Below are 15,508 nucleotides of genomic sequence, written 5' to 3'. Positions count from 1 at the left end.
TTTTGTTTTTTGAGCATGAGTCTGGCTCTGTCGCCCAGGCTGGAAAGCAATGGCACAATCTCGGCTCACTGCAACCTCCGCCTCCGGGTTTCAGTTATCCCACCTCAGCCTCCCTAGTAGCTGGAATTACAGGCGCCCGCCACCACACCTGGGTAATTTTTGTATTTTTAGTAGAGACGAGGTTTCACCATGTTGGCCAGGTTGGTCTCGAACTCCTGACCTCAAGTGATCAGCCCACCTCAGCTTCCCAGGGTCCTGGGATTACAGGTGTGAGTCACAGCACCCAGCAAAAAATTAAATTTTTTTTTGTTTTTTTTGTCTGTTTTGTTTTATTGGAAACGGAGTCTTACTTTGTTGCCCAGGCTGGAGGGCAGTGGTGCAATCTTGGCTCACTGCAACCTCTGCTCCCCGGGTTCAAGCGATTCTCCTGCCTCAGCCTCCTGAGTAGCTGAGACTACAGGCACATGCCGCCAGGCCTGGCCAATATTTGTATTTTATTTATTTATTTATTTATTTGTTTTATTTATTTTTTTGAGATGAAGTCTCGCGCTTGTACCCCAGGCTGGAGTGCAATGGTGTGATCTCGACTCGCTGCAACCTCTGCCTCCCGGGTTCAAGCAATTCTCCTGCCTCAACCTCCCGAGTAGCTGGGATTACAGGCACACGCCACCATGCCCGGCTAATTTTTGTATTTTTTTCTTTTAGTAGAGACGGGGTTTCACCATGTTGGCCAGGCTCGTCTTGAACTCCTGACCTCAGGTGATCCACCCACCTCGGCCTCCCAAAGTGCTGGGATTACAGGCGTGAGCCACCGCGCCCAGCCTACAACCTTTCTTATAAAGTGGTACGGCTATTGTATTAAATAGTAAGGTGGTGCTTCAAAAAGTTCAACATAGAATTACCATATAATCCAGCAATTCCTCTTCAGAACATATACCCAAAAGAACTCAAGGCAAGGACTCAAACAGATATTTGTACATCTGTGTTCATAGCGGCACGATTCACCGAAGCATCTAGTGGCAGATAAATGGATAAGCAAAATATAGTCCATGCACACAAAAGAATATTATTCAGCCTTAAAAAGGAGGAAAATTCTGGCCGGGAGCGGTGGCTCACGCCTGTCATCCCAGCACTTTGGGAGGCCTAGGCGGGTGGATCACGAGGTCAGGAGATCGAGACCATCCTGGCTAACACGGTGAAACCCCGTCTCTACTAAAAATACAAAAAATTAGCCGGGCGTAGTGACAGGCGCCTGTAGTCCCAGCTACTCGGGAGGCTGAGGCAGGAGAATGGCGTGAACCCGGGAGGCGGAGTTTGCAGTGACTCGAGATCGCACCACTGCACTCCAGCCTGGGTGACAGAGCGAGACTCCGTCTCAAAAAAAAAAAAAAAAGGAAATTTTTCTTTTTTCTTTTTTTTCTGCTCCTTTTTGGAGCAGGGCTACCCGATTGGAAGTATGCCCAGAATAGTCAATGGGTAAATTCTAACACAGGCTACAACGTGGATGCACCTTGAGGACGTGGCCCTCAGTGAAATATGCCAGACACAAAGGGACAAAACCTGTATGATCCTACTCATATGAGGTCCCTAGAATCATCAGATTCACAGAAAGTAGGATGCTGGGTTCCAGGGGCTGGGGAGAGGGATAGGGAGTGAGGTTTCATAGGGTACAGTGTTTCAGTTTCGGAAGATGAGAAATTTCTGGAGATGGTGGTGGTGGTGGTTGCTTAATGCCGCTGAGCTGTGCATTTAAAAATGGTTAAAATGGCAAGTTTTATGTTATGTGTATTTTATAATAAAAATGTTTTAACATGCACATAGTAATATATGCAATTTTATTTGTCAATTAAAATAAATTTAAAAAATGTTTTAGAGTGGCCTTGCTCTGATGAAAGAAGGGGAGTAACTGACACTCTAAGGCGGTGGGGGCTGGGGCGTGTGTCCATGCTTGCCAAAAAGATTAAATGGACTCTGGGTGGGTCTCGTCCACTGTTCTGGGGTCTTACGGGTTCTCTCGGCCCCAGCCTGGGGCACCACAGGCTCTCAGGAGTCTGGCTCCCCTACCCACCTATGCACGACCATCACCCCAGCCTTCATCCCTCCGTCTTCTCCCCTGCTCCCGCCCCTCATGCCCCAAGCGCTTGCGCACACGCGCCGCGTTAAGGCAAGCGAGGGCGCACGGTCCTGGCACCGCCTCGCGTCGGTCTCCGCCCCTTTCCCCTCCGAAAGGCGGGCTCGGGCTGCTGCGCAGGCGCGGCGGCTGGGGGTGGGGTCCATCGCGGCTCCTGATCCCGTTATCGCGAGAGGCCGGTCCGCGATCTTGTGGCCGCCCCGCCCCTCCCCTTGCCTCTTGGACTCCGGCTGCGGCGTCAGCCTCCCTCGGGCCTCGGCAGCGGTGGCGGCTCGCTCGCCTCAGCCCCAGCGCCTCTCGGCTACCCTCGGCCCAGGCCCGCAGCGCCGCCCGCCCTTGGCCGCCCCGACGCCGGCCTGGGCCGCGGCCGCAGCCCAGGGCTCGCGTAGGCGCCGACCGCTCCCGGCCCGCCCCCTATGGGCCCCGGCTAGAGGCGCCGCCGCCGCCGGCCCGCGGAGCCCCGATGCTGGCCCGGAGGAAGCCGGTGCTGCCGGCGCTCACCATCAACCCTACCATCGCCGAGGGCCCGTCCCCTACCAGCGAGGGCGCCTCCGAGTGAGTGGGCAGGGGTCAGCCGGAGGCTCAGGGTGCACGGGGCAGGGAGCCCTCGGGGAAGGACGGGGCGAGCGGGCAGGAGGTTCGCGAGGAGTGCACGGGCCAGGGGGGTCATGGGGGAGGATGGGGTGAGGGGTGCACGGGGCAGGGGGTTCTCGAGGGGAGGGCAGGGCGAGGGGTGCAGGGGGCCTTCGAAGGAGGATGGGGCGAGAGGTTCTTCCGGGGACCCTCGGGGGAGGACGGTGCAGGGGGTCCTCGGAGGACGGGGCGAAGGGTGCACGGGGCAGGGGGGGTCTGGGCCGGTGATGGGACGATGGTCTTTGAGCAGTGAGATTGGGCGAGGGGAGGTCCTTGTGGTGGAAAAGATGGGGTATGGGGTTCCTGAAGAGTGAAATTGGGATAAGGGGAGTCTCTGAGTAGTGAAGTTGGGGTGAAGAATGTCTCTAAGAGGAGAGGATGGGGGCAGGGGTCCCTGAGCAGTGAGATTGAGTGAGGGGAGGTCCCTGCAGTGCAGAAGATGGGGTGTGGGGCTTCTGAAAAGTGAAGCTGGGCTGAGGGGAGTCCCTCAGTAGGAAAATCGGAGTGAGGGGTGTCCCTAAGGAGAGAACAGGATGAGGCTCCCCGAGCAGTGAGATCGAGGTGAGGGACATCTCTAAGAGGAGAGAACAGAGTGTGGGATCCTTGAGTAGGGAAAAGAGGGTGAAGGGTTCCTAAGAGGAAAGGACAGAGTAAAGGTTGCCGTAATCATGAGATGAGAGTGAGGGGAGCTCCTGAGTAGGGACATCGGGGTGCAGGGCGTTCCTGAGAGGAGAGGATGGGGCGAGGGGGGGTCAGGCAGCCCCTGAGGAGGGAATTTGGGCAGGGGGGCTCCAGAGGGGAGAGGATGGGGTGAGGGGTCCCTGAGTGATGAGACTGAGATGGGGTAGGGTCCCTGGTAGGAAAAGACGGGGTGAGGGTCCCTCAATAATGAGATAGGGCCAAGGGAGGTCCCTGTGGGAAAAGACAGGGCATGGAGTCTCTGAGTAGCAGAACGGTGGTGGGTCTCTGAGTAGTGAAATGGGGTGAACAGTCCCTGAATAGTGAAATCGGGGAGATGGCGGGGTCCCTGAGTAATGAGATTGGAGTGAGGGGAGATCCCTTTGGGGAATAGATGGGGTTTGGAGTCCCTAAGTCATGAGATCAGGCCAAGGAGATGTCCTTGCAGAGAGAAGATGGGGTGCAGGGCCCCTGAATTGTGAGATGGGGTTGAGGGGGTCCCTGGGAGGAGAGGATGTGTCGGTGGGTGCCTGTAGGGGGAAGGATAGGCGAGGGGTGTCCTGCGTATTGAAATGATAGTGAAGTGAGTCCCTTGGGGGAGAGATGGGGTGAGGGGGTCCCTGTGGGAGAAAGATGGGGTGGGAGGGTCCCTGAGCCGCGAGTTGAGAGTGCAGCACCGGGGTGGGGAGGACAGGCTGAGAGGTCTTGGGGGGCGGGGAGCAGTCCTTTTGGGGAATGAGTCCCTGAGTAATGAGGTTGGCATGGGATGAAGAGGGTACCTAGGGGGCCAAGGTGGGGCAGGGGGGTCCCTTAGGGGAGAGGATGGGGTGAGGAGGTCCATAGACCACCAGGGAAAAGGGAAGAGAGGGGAGGACAGGGGGCTCCCAGAGGGGTCAGGTTGTGGGAGGGGGATGTCCTAGATGGGGTGGGAGACCCTAGAAAGGTCAGGATGGGGGGACTCTAGGGGGGGTCAGGGTGGGAGTTCTGGGGTATCTGAGGACAAGGGGGTGTCTTAGGGGTGTCAGGACGTGGGGGGCTTTAGCGGGGTCAGGATGGGAGTTCTAGGGGGTTCCGGATGGAGGGGTTTCTGCAGGAGGGGTCTAGTGGGATCAGGACGGGGGTTCCAGGGGGTTCATGTTGTGGGGGGGTCAGGTTGGGTCCTGGGGGGTCATGTTGGGAGATTCTGGGGGGGTCAGGTTAGGGGGTCCTGAGAGTTCATGTTGGGGGTTCTACGGGGTCAGGTTAGGGGGTCCTGGGGGGCTCACGTTGTGGGGGTTCTACGGGGTCAGGTTAGGGGGTCCTGGGGGGCTCACGTTGTGGGGGTTCTGTGGGGTCAGGTTAGGGGGTCCTGGGGGGTCATGTTGGGGGATTCTTGGGGGGTCAGGTTAGGGGATCCTGGGGGGTCATGTGGGGGTTCTGTGGGGTCAGGTTAGGGTGTCCTGGGGGGAGTCATGTTGTGGAGGTTCTGGGAGGTCAGAGCGGGGGGTCCTAGGGGGTCTCATGTTGGGGTTCTGAGGGGGTCAGGATGGGGTCCCGGGGGGTCAAGATGGGCATCTCTGAGAGGGCATCTCCTGCTTATGGCGGTGCCCAGTGTGTGGAGTCCCTGAAGCTGGAAGTGTGGTAAGGAGACAGGGAAGCCGGAGTGTGAGGAATGAGGAGGCGTGGGGATCAGGGGACCCTCCTGGCCCCTGAAAGCAGAGGTGCGGATTCTGAAGCGAGTGGACCGGAAAACCTTCGTGAGGGGCTGACCCAGTGCAGAAGCTTTGAGGAGGTGGAGGGTGACCAGAGGCCTGGGTGAAGGGGTCTGAGAAAGGGGCATCCTGGGGTCAGGGTGGCCTGCTGGCAGAATCGCACTGCTCCAGAACGAGGGAGGGGACTGGGTGTTGGGGGCACACACTGGTGGGGTCATGCCAGGGTGATCTCTGCACTCCCGTTCTGCAGGCCGAGGCAGGGCAGGACGGTCCCCGGGGCCCTTGGCTGGGGTCCGGGAGCCGTGCCTGTGGTGTGACCCCTCGAGAACCAGGTGTCAGGGACTGTGGCATGTCTGGTGGCCTCTCCCGCTCAGGGGCTGGCCTTCTGTGACCCGGATGAAGACTCTTGATGCCAACGTGTGCAAGTCAACACGGGCACAGCCAGACACGGGGCCCTGTTCCTCATTCTCTGCACGGAACTCGCCCTTCACATTCTCTTCCGTGTGGGGTTTGATTCCCATCCCTTGAAGGATTCCCCCAGGAGAGGAAGCTGGCTGTAGGGACGCCAAGGTTTTGTTTTGTTTTGTTTAATAACCACAGTTGGGTTGCCAGTACATTTAAGATGGATTAGTCAGCTGACTCCAGAATGCATTTTCAATGTTTTGAGCAGTACTTGAGACCTTCCAAGTCTGCCATCAGAAGTGTTCATTCATGGCCGGGCGCAGTGGCTCACGCCTGTAATCCCAGCCCTTTGGGAGGCCAAGGTGGGTGGATTACTTGAGGCCCAGAGTTCAAGACCAACCTGGCCAACATGGCGAAACCCCGTCTCTATTAAAAATGCCAAAAAATTTAGCTGAGCGTGGTGGTGCACACCTGTAATCCCAGCTACTCAGGAGGCTGAGGCAGGAGAATCGCTTGGACCCAGGAGGCAGAGGTTGCAGTGAGCTGAGATCGTGCCACTGCACTCCAGCCTGGGCGACAGAGCAAGACTGTTTCAAAAAAATAAATATTCATTTATTCATTCATGTTATTCATTCATTCTTGTTCCCCCCGGTTACCTTCTGTCCCACACCCAGGGTCTCACCATTCCTGCTTCTTCTGGGTCCTTGTTCAGCAGCTACTCAGTGAGCACCCACTAGGGCCCTGTTTCCCCTCATAGGGGACACTAAGATGAGCAGGGGTTGTCCTGACCTCGGACAGGTGTTGTTACCTCGGGCAGGTTCCCCCACCCCTGTGAGTCTGCTCCCTCCTGCCTGGGCCTCCGGGGACAATGGTGAGAATGGAATGAGATGGTGTTTGTCCAGCCCAGGAAGTGGTGCCCAGGCCCCTGCCTTCGGCGAGCTCTTTGCAGCACCAGCCCCAGCGCCATCACCTCGGTTCTGGCCTGTGTGCCCCGTGGCTTACGCCACTTCCAGCTGTAGGTGAACAGTGGTCGAACTTTGGGATTGGAAGGTTCCAGATGGAAGGAGCAGTCCACGCCTTCATTCCCTGCTTCAGTCCCCTCTGTGGGTGTCCACCTTGGCTTTAGCTCCTTCCAGAATTGGGACCTCTGGAGGTGGCGTGTTCTTCCAGAGAGCCGTTTAAAGCTGCACTGCCTGGTTGAGTAGCCCCTGGCTACAGGCAACACATAAAACGAGAATTGCTGGAACCCACAAGAGCATAGGCGCAATAATGCCATTGTAGATTTCAAAGGCTTAAGACAGAAACAGTGTGAAACATTCATTCATTTTTCATACTGGTTGTACGTTGAAAATGGTAACATTTTTGATGGGTTAAATCAAATGTGTTATTAAAATTAATTTCAGCCAGGTGCAGTAGCTCATGTCTGTAATCCCAGCACTTTGGGAGGCCGAGGTGGGCAGGTGGCTTGAGCCCAAGAATTCAAGAGCAGCCTGACCGACATGGCGAAACCTTGTCTCTACTAAAAATACAAAAATTAGCCGGGCGTGGTGGTGGGCGCTTGTAATTCCAGCTACTTGGGAGGCTGAGGCAGGAGAATTGCTTGAACCCGTGAGGTGGAGGTAACAGTGAGCCAAGATCTCTCCACTGTACTCCAGCCTGGGTGACAGAGTGAGACTTTGTCTCAAAAAATAATAATAATAATAATTAATTAATTAAAAATAGCCAGACATGATGGCTCACACCTGTAGGAAGGCTGAGGTGGGAGGATCACTTGAGGACAGGAGTTGGAGGCTGCAGTGAGCTATAATCGTGCCACTGCACCCCAGCCTGGGAGACAGAGCAAGACCCTGTTTCTAAATAAATGAAATTAGTTCACCTGTTCTTTTTAAACATGGGTACTAGAAGATTTTAATTTGTACGCATGGTTTACATTCCATTTCTTTTGCATAGCACTGGGTTCTTGTGTGCATTGCGCTTAGTTGTCTGTTACAGAGAAGTTGTCTGTTACTCCAGGATCTGGTTCTGAGTCAAGGCATTTGTGAAAATAGCTTACTGTCGAATTTCCTCTGAAGATTCCTTGAATCACCCAATAAAGTGCAATGTACATGCTTGTTTAAATTGTTAGGAATTTTTTATTGTGTAGAAACAAGGTCTTGCTCTGTTGCCCAGGCTGGAGTGCATTGTCATGATCATGACTCACTGCGGCCTCGACCACCTGGGCTCACATGATCCTCCCACCTCAGCCTCCTGAGTAACTAGAACTACAGGCATGAGCCACCATGCTCGGCTATAGGTCTCACTTTGTTGCCCAGGCTGGTCATGCTTATTTTTTGTTTTTTTGGTTTTTTGGTTTGTTTTGTTTTGAGACAGAGCCTCCGTCTGCTGCCCAGGCTGGAGTGCAGTGGCAAGATCTCAGTTCACTGCAACCTCCACCTCCCGGGTTCAAGCAGTTCTCGTGCCTCAGCCTCCCAAGTAGCTGGGACTGCAAATGTGCACCACCGTGCCTACCTGATACAGCTTTTGTGCTGAGCCTTCTGCCCTCTACTCTTGGTTCTCATTCTGTGCCCTGAGGCTGCTCAGAACACTTGTTCCTCTATCTCCTGCAAAGACAGACATCTTGGCCCGGGCTCCATTCACCCGAACCCAGCTTCCTCGTCTCCTCCCGACATGGTCCGGAGCTCATGCATTAGGAAGGAGGCCTCCTGACCGGGTGCAATGGCTCACGCCTATAATCCCAGCACTTTGAGAGGCTGACGCAGGCGGATCACTTAATGTCAGGAATTGGAGACCAGCCTGACCAACATGGTGAAACCCCGTCTCTACTGAAAATACAAAAATTAGCCGGGCATGGTGGTGGGAGCCTGTAATCTCAGCTACTTGGGAGGCTGAGGCAGGAGAATCTCTTGAACCCGGGAGGCCGAGGTTGCAGGGAGCCGAGATCGTGCCACTGCACTCCAGCCTGAGCAACAGAGGGGGACCCCGTCTCAAAAAAAAAAAGAAAAAGAAAAAAAAGACGGAGACCTCCTGGGTCTTATCCTCGAGGTCCTGAGGTCTGCTAGACTTGTTGAGACGGGATCAAGGCAGCGTCCTCAGTTCCTGGGGAGCCGCCCTGGATTCTGGTCATTGGTGTGTCTACTGGGGTACACAGCACGGATCCTTCTTTCCTTCTACACCATGAACCCCTCAAGTGCAGGAATCCAGTCTGTGTCCTCCTAGGGGCCGGTGCACCATGGCCACACGGCAAACGGCCAGATGGAATCTCCCTAGGTAGCTAACCCCTGCCCTGGGGGGTCTCTGCAGGGCAAACCTGGTGGACCTGCAGAAGAAGCTGGAGGAGCTAGAACTTGACGAGCAGCAGAAGAAGCGACTGGAAGCCTTTCTCACCCAGAAAGCCAAGGTCGGCGAACTCAAAGACGATGACTTCGAAAGGATCTCAGAGCTGGGCGCGGGCAACGGCGGGGTGGTCACCAAAGTCCAGCACAGACCCTCAGGCCTCATCATGGCCAGGAAGGTGAGCACTGTGGGGTCAGGGAGGTCGGGGAGTTGTGGGGAGGGTCCCCCTGGAAACAGGAGGGAGGTTGGGAAGGCAGCCGAGTCTCTGCATTCTGATTAGCTGCAGGCTCCGTCCCTCATCCCCCAGGGACTCTAGGTCCTGAGAAAGGGCCCAGCTTCTGGGCAGATGGGAGCAGTGCCAGCCACACCAGCCACACGCAGCTGTGCCCTCCGGTGACTACTTTCTGCCCTGGAGGGCACTTGAAATCCACATTCCCAGAAAGCTAGCACGTGGGGGTTTCAGAAATATGAGTGCGTTATGGTTCTCCAGAGAAACAAGCGATGAAGATGAAGCGTGTGTGCACGTTTGCGCCTATGTGTACAGCCACGCACCTCGTGGCAATGGCTCAGCCAGTGACGGACCGCCTGCGCAGTGGTGGTGACGTAAGATGATCGGGCCGTGTTTTTGCTGTGCCTTCTGTATGTTTATTTTTATTTTTACTTTTTGAGACGGAGTCTCACTCTGTCGTCCAGGCTGGAGTGCAGTGGCGCGATCTTGGCTCACTGCAACCTCTGCCTCCTGGGTTCAAGGATTCTCTTGCCTCAGCCTCCCGAGTGTTGGGATTACAGGCACACACCACCAGGCCCAGCTAATTTTTTTGTATTTTTAGTAGAGGCAGGGTTTCGCCATGTTGGCCAGGCTGGTCTGGAACTCTTGACCCCAGGTGATCCGCCTGCCTCGGTTCTCTATATTTAGATAAACAGATACTTACCAGCTCAGCACCGCGCTGTACAGAGCACGGGAGCCTGGGTGTGAAATGGGCTTTCCGGTGTTCGCACAGTGACGACATCGCCCAGAGAGGGATTTCTCAGTGTATCCCCGTCCTTAACGATACTTGAGTGTATGTGTAGAGAGAGATTTATTCTAAGGAACTGGCTCACACGGTCCCTAGGCTGGCAGGGAGTCTGAAATCTGCAGGACGGGCCAGAGCCCCATGGAACAGCTGACGCCTCAGCTGAGATCCAGGCCCTCTGGAGGTACAGTTCCCTCCTCGGGGGCCTCGGGCTTTTTCCCCCCTCCCCAAGGCAGGGTCTCCCTCCGTCAACCCAGGCTGGAGTACAGTGGTGTGATCATAGCTCACTGCAACCTCCGCCTCCAAGGCTCAAGCGATCTTCCCACCTCAGCATCCTGAGAGTAGCTGGGACTACAGGTGCATGCCCGGCTAATTTTTTGTATGTTTTGTGGAAACAGGGTCTCACTATGTTGCCCAAGCTGGTCTCAGACCCCTGGGCTCAAGTGATCCTCCTGCCTCAGCCTCCCCAGTAGCCAGGACTAAAGGGAACACCAGGCCTGGCTAATTTTTTTATTTTTTGTAGAGATGGGGTCTTGGTTTGTTGCCCAGGCTGGTCTTGAACTCCTGAGCTCAGGTGATCCACCCGCCTCGACCTCCCAAAGTGCTGGGATTACAGGCATGAGCCACCGCACCTGGCCTATATTCTTTATTATTATTATTATTTTTTGAGATGGAGTCTCCCTCTGTCGTCCAGGCTGGAGTGCAGTGGTGTGATCTCGGCTCACTGCAACCTCTACCTCCTGGGTTCAAGGGATTCTCCTGCCTCAGGCTCCTGAGTAGCTGGGATTACAGGCACCTGCCACCACACCCAGTTAATTTTTGTTTTCTTAGTAGAAATGGGGTTCACCATGTTGGCCAGGCTGGTCTCGAACTCCTGACCTCAAGTGATCCTCTTGCCTCGGCCTCCCAAAGTGCTAGGATTACAGGCATGAGCCACCGCACCTGGGCAGGCTTTTCCCTGAAGGCCTTCAGCTGATTGGCTGAGACTCACCCACCCTGGGGTGGAGTAATCTGCTTTGCTCAGAGTCTACTGATTTAAAGGTTAATCACATCTTAAAAACATACCTTCCCAGCAACCTCTAGACTGGCGTTTGACAACTGGGCACTGTGGTCTCACTGAGGAGACACATAAAGCTGACTGTCACCCCACCCTTTGAGAATCTGCAAGCCCTGGTGCTGACGGCCTCCCAGCTTAGTCATCCCGGGCTCCTGGGCCATGATGCAGCCTCTCTTCTCTGTGTTTGAGAACAGTGCCCAGGGGATACAGGGAGGATGTGACCACTTGGGGACAGTGGCTCTTAAACACATAAGCAGAGGACTTAGTGTTGACAGGGTGTTCAGCTCCTTAACCGTGTTCTTTCAGACCTAGAACGCTGCCTCTTCCTGGAAGCCCACCATCCTGTAGTTCCCCAAGCTGGGGTAACCTGACTGCACCTAGTCCCGTGGGTCTGCGTGGGTGGCAGCATTGCTTGAGGGCCCTGCCTTCCTCAGGAGCAGCGGCTCAGCTCCTGCGGGGATTTAGCTCTGCAGCTCTGTCTTCTGGCCTCTAGAGTGCTGCCCTCCCTCCCTCCTGAAGTGTGCAGCCGCGGACTTGCTATTTCTGTCCCCGTACTGCAGGCAGCCTCTTCCAAACCAGAGCAGCCTTGGAAAGCTCAGGTCTGCCTCCGCCCGAAGCACCGGGAGGAAAAAGGCAAGCGTGTGGTTCACAGCCACAGCAGGGCCTTGAGACAGTGCCAGTCCCCGTGTGTGCCAGGGAGCCTCCAGTGGTCCTTGATGGGCTAGGCAGTGGACATGAACCCAGTGCTTGCTGTATCAGCAGCTCCTGCTCCTGCTGACAGGCGCAGGTGAAGCCGGGCCCACCTGCAGCTTTACTGTAGCAGGGAAAGGGAGATCGAGGCCTTTAAACCTGAGGGCAGGTGTGGCTGGGCAGGTTCTGTGGTCTGGTGGGTGGGGATGTCCCAGCGTCGGCTCCAGGTTTCGGTACTGTCCTTCCGTCACGTAAGATGTCAGTCACCTTGGGGGAGGCGGGGAAAGGGCTCACGGGACTCTCGGTACTATTTTTGCAACTTCCTGTGCTTCTATAATTCTTTCAAAATTAGGTTTTCTTTAAAGTGCCCGAAAACTCGGGTGGGAGAGGATGCATTGAGCTCGTGGCTCAGTGGCTCTGGCTGCTATGCAGGTGGGGCTGCAAGGGCTCTTTTCATTTCATCTTATTTATTTACTTATTTTTATTTATTTATTTTTTGAGACAGAGTCTTGCTCTGTCACCCAGACTGGAGTGCAGTGGCACAATCTTGGCTCACTGCAACCTCCACCTCACAGGTTCAAGCGATTCTCCTCCCTTCGCCTCCTGACTGGCTGGGATTACAGGCACGCACCACCATGCCTGGCTAATTTTTGTATTTTTAGTAGAGACAGGGTTTCAGCATGTTGGCCAGGCTGGTCTCAAACTCCTGACCTCAAGGAATCCACCCATCTTGGCCTCCCAGATTGCTGGGATTACAGGTGTGAGCCACCGCGCCCGGCCCAGTCTCGGTATTTAAGGTCATGCTGGTTTGTAAATGTCTTTTTGGCTTGACTGTGGCCTCTGACCCCTCTGCCATTGGAGCAGCGTCCCTGCGTTACCTGGGCCGGGGGGACAGGTGAAGAACTTGCTGCTTGTTACGCATGTGGGGCTTCTTTGAATTGCCCATGCTCATAGCAGAGATGAGGTTGTTTGTTCTTGCCTCTGAGTTCCTCCACTCCGCCATAGCTTACTTCCAGGGTGGCGGTCACACGGCCTGCCCAAGGCCGCCTCACAGTACCAGCTGCTGTCTCACAAGTGACGACCTGAGTCGAAGCCGCTGCCAACACCTTTGACGCGTGTTCTCATTAAAATTGAGCAGCAGCCCCGTTTTACAGTTGAAAAAACCGAGGCTGAGTAGGGTCAGTGCCTGAATTGGATTTGAACCCTCTTGGATCTGCTCGGACTCGGGAGCAGCTGCCAGGGCTGAGCCTCCACAATCCATTGTGCTACAGTCCCCTAGCTGGCCACCGCTCCCATCCTGTGTGTTAATTTTTAAAATCTCTTGTAGAGATGAAGGCTTGCTATGTTGCCCAGTGTTGAACTCCTGGCCTGAAGCAATCCTCGCGCCTCAGCCTCCCAAAGCACTGGAATTACAGATGTGAGCCACTGCCCCCGGCTCTCTTCCAATTTTTGACAGCAGCTAATTCAGGATGTTTGGAAGCGCAGTGTGGGCCGCACGTGACTGTTGGCCACATCCAGCTCGGGAGCTGTCAGTTTCTGATCAGTGATTTACGACGTTGCTGAGATCATTCCAGGCCTGCGGGGTGGCGGCCGGGGGGCGGCCTGGTCCTCTTCTTCCCCTCCTGCTCTCGCCGACACTCAATGAAACTCTTTCCTCTCTTTTCCTATTCCAAATCCCCCAACCCCACCCCTGGCTCAAATTCCTCATTCTTCTGTAGCAACCGTCTGCACCTGCGAGTCAGATCTGGCATTCAGTTTTAACACCCTGACACCATCCACATTTAATCAGCTATTAGAGCTGGCACGGTCTGGGCTGTGGTGTCCTGGAAAGAATACGGGCTCCAGTGTTCCCCGAGGCAGCTCCAATCCCGACTTAGCAGCTAATGCCACTGGGAACATGGCTCCAAGCCTCCGAACCTGAGCTTGCTCAGTCAGCACCAGCGGGGCAGTACACCCATCTCCCAGGGTTGTCAGGGTGAACTTTAGAGGGTGCAGGTGCTCAGGAACGCCCCCTCCCCTCCTGTCTGTCTGTCTGTCTGCCTGCCTTCCTTTCCCCCCGCACACCCTCAGTGGTGGCTGCCCGTTCATCTGGAATGCTTGCTCGACAGGCCCCAGGTATTACAGAACCATTAAAATTGAGATCACGCCGCAGCCGCCCTGTGCAGACCGGTCTCCCGCGCATCTGCTATTTACTATAGCCTTCCAGAAGGCCTCTCGCTTCCGACGGCCTCATTTCACGTTACGGGCTCCTGGGTTCCAAGGCCTCTGGGATTCCTCCCAGTAGCCCGTCCGCCACTTCCTCTCCTAAATCACGACTCACGACAGCCAGCCGAACGCGCGCTCTTTTCCTGCTTCTGGTCACCCATCTGTGGCTCCTTTGAATTTTTTGTCGGGAGCTGAGCCGTCCAAGACAGCAGCCCCCGTTCAGATGTGGCTACCGGGCTCTTAAAATGCGGTCAGTCTGGATGTGCTGAACGTGGAAAACATGCACCAAACTTCAAGGGCTTGGTGTGAAAACAAATGTGGCCTTTTCGAGTAAATCTCCCAACCTCCACGTGAACATCCGAGCTTCAGTACCAGGCCCTTGTGCGACGGGAGTGAGCACCAGCACCTCTCAGTTATAGCCTGGCTGGAGGGGAGAGCATCCTGGGGTGCTGGGGTGGCCCTGGGGCCTGTGGGGTCAGCATGAGGGAGTGGAGTAGCCCAGGGGCCACTGTCTGGAGCTGGATTCTGCAGGCTGGCCTGAGGGGAGAAGCCAGAGCTACAGGGGCAGGCAGGGGCAGGCAGCACCAGGGCTGCAGTCAAGGTGGGAGACGCTTAGCCTGAGGAGCGGCCGGGCGGGGGGAGCTGGGCACCGTGCCCTGGGCCCTGCCATGCTTCTCAAGGTCACAGGCCTAGAGCAGGGGGCGCTCCCCACACACGCCCTGTGCTGTGGCCATGGTCAGCCTCCTGCTGCCCCAAATGCAGCGAGGGCTCCTTCATGCCTCCGTGCCTGCTGACAGGCAGCTCTTTGTCCCTCTGCCTGGAACACCCTCCCCCATCTCCTCCTCATGGTGACTCTGTCCTTCCTCAAGGCCCGGCCCCAGTGTCACCTCCTTGTTGCTGCTCCCCGGGCACCCGGGTTGATTCTCCTTGGCGGCATTTTTGCCGCGTCGAGGTGGTCTTACCCATTCCTGTTCCCGTCCTGACCCCAGGTCTCCTCCGGGAAGGAGCCGTCTCTGTGCTTGGCCGCCCCGACTGCACCTGGGACTGGCTTTGCCTCCATGGCGGATGAGTGGAAACCATGTCTTTTTCTTGTCTTATTGCAGTGGCTGGAGCGGGACACTGTGATTCTCCAGGGTGCCGGCCCAAAGCCTCAGGCTGCTCCTTGCCGTGCTGGGGGTCCTGGCTCTCCTGGGGCTTGTCCATGGGGTTAGGGGTTGCCCGTGGTGTTTTATCTGATGTCCTTTCTGCATCTTTTTTTCTTTTTTTTTTTTTTTTTTTTTTTCCTGAGATGGAGTCTCACTCTGTCGCCCAGGCTGGAGTGCAGTGGCGCAACCTTAGCTCACTGCAACCTCTGCCTCCTGGGTTCAAGTGATTCTCCTGCCTCAGCCTCCTGAGTAGCTGGGATTACTGGTGCCTGCCACCACACCTGGCTAATTTTTTGTATTTTTAGTAGAGATGGGGATTCACCATGTTGGCCAGGCTGATCTCGAACTCCTAACCTCGTGATTCGCCTGCCTTGGCCTCCCAAAGTGCTGGGATTACAGGCGTGAGCCACGGCGCCTGGCCAATTTTTTTGTATTTTTAGTAGAGACGGGCTTTCACCATGTTAGTCAGGCTGGTCTCGAACTCCTGACCTCAAGCAGTCCACCCACCTCAGCCTCCCAGAGTGCGGGAT

At 55.7% G+C, this 15,508-nt stretch overlaps 1 protein-coding gene across 1 annotated transcript in view; it reads left to right on the top strand.

Annotated features, from left to right (window-relative positions):
- The first annotated feature begins 2,317 nt into the window (after nucleotides 1–2,317).
- MAP2K2 (mitogen-activated protein kinase kinase 2) overlaps nucleotides 2,318–15,508 on the top strand; it is a 35,716-nt gene continuing 22,525 nt past the window's right edge. The window contains exons 1-2 of the mRNA XM_054464740.2: nucleotides 2,318–2,686; nucleotides 8,836–9,046. Of these exons, the coding sequence (XP_054320715.1) occupies nucleotides 2,595–2,686; nucleotides 8,836–9,046 (303 nt within the window). The 5' untranslated portion in view covers nucleotides 2,318–2,594. The remainder of the gene's footprint in view (nucleotides 2,687–8,835; nucleotides 9,047–15,508) is intronic.

Source organism: Pongo pygmaeus, chromosome 20, assembly GCF_028885625.2.
Source record: "Pongo pygmaeus isolate AG05252 chromosome 20, NHGRI_mPonPyg2-v2.0_pri, whole genome shotgun sequence".
NCBI classification, from domain to species: Eukaryota; Metazoa; Chordata; class Mammalia; order Primates; family Hominidae; genus Pongo; species Pongo pygmaeus.
Note: the sequence above shows the minus strand (reverse complement) of the source record. Positions and strands in the feature narration are given on the sequence as shown.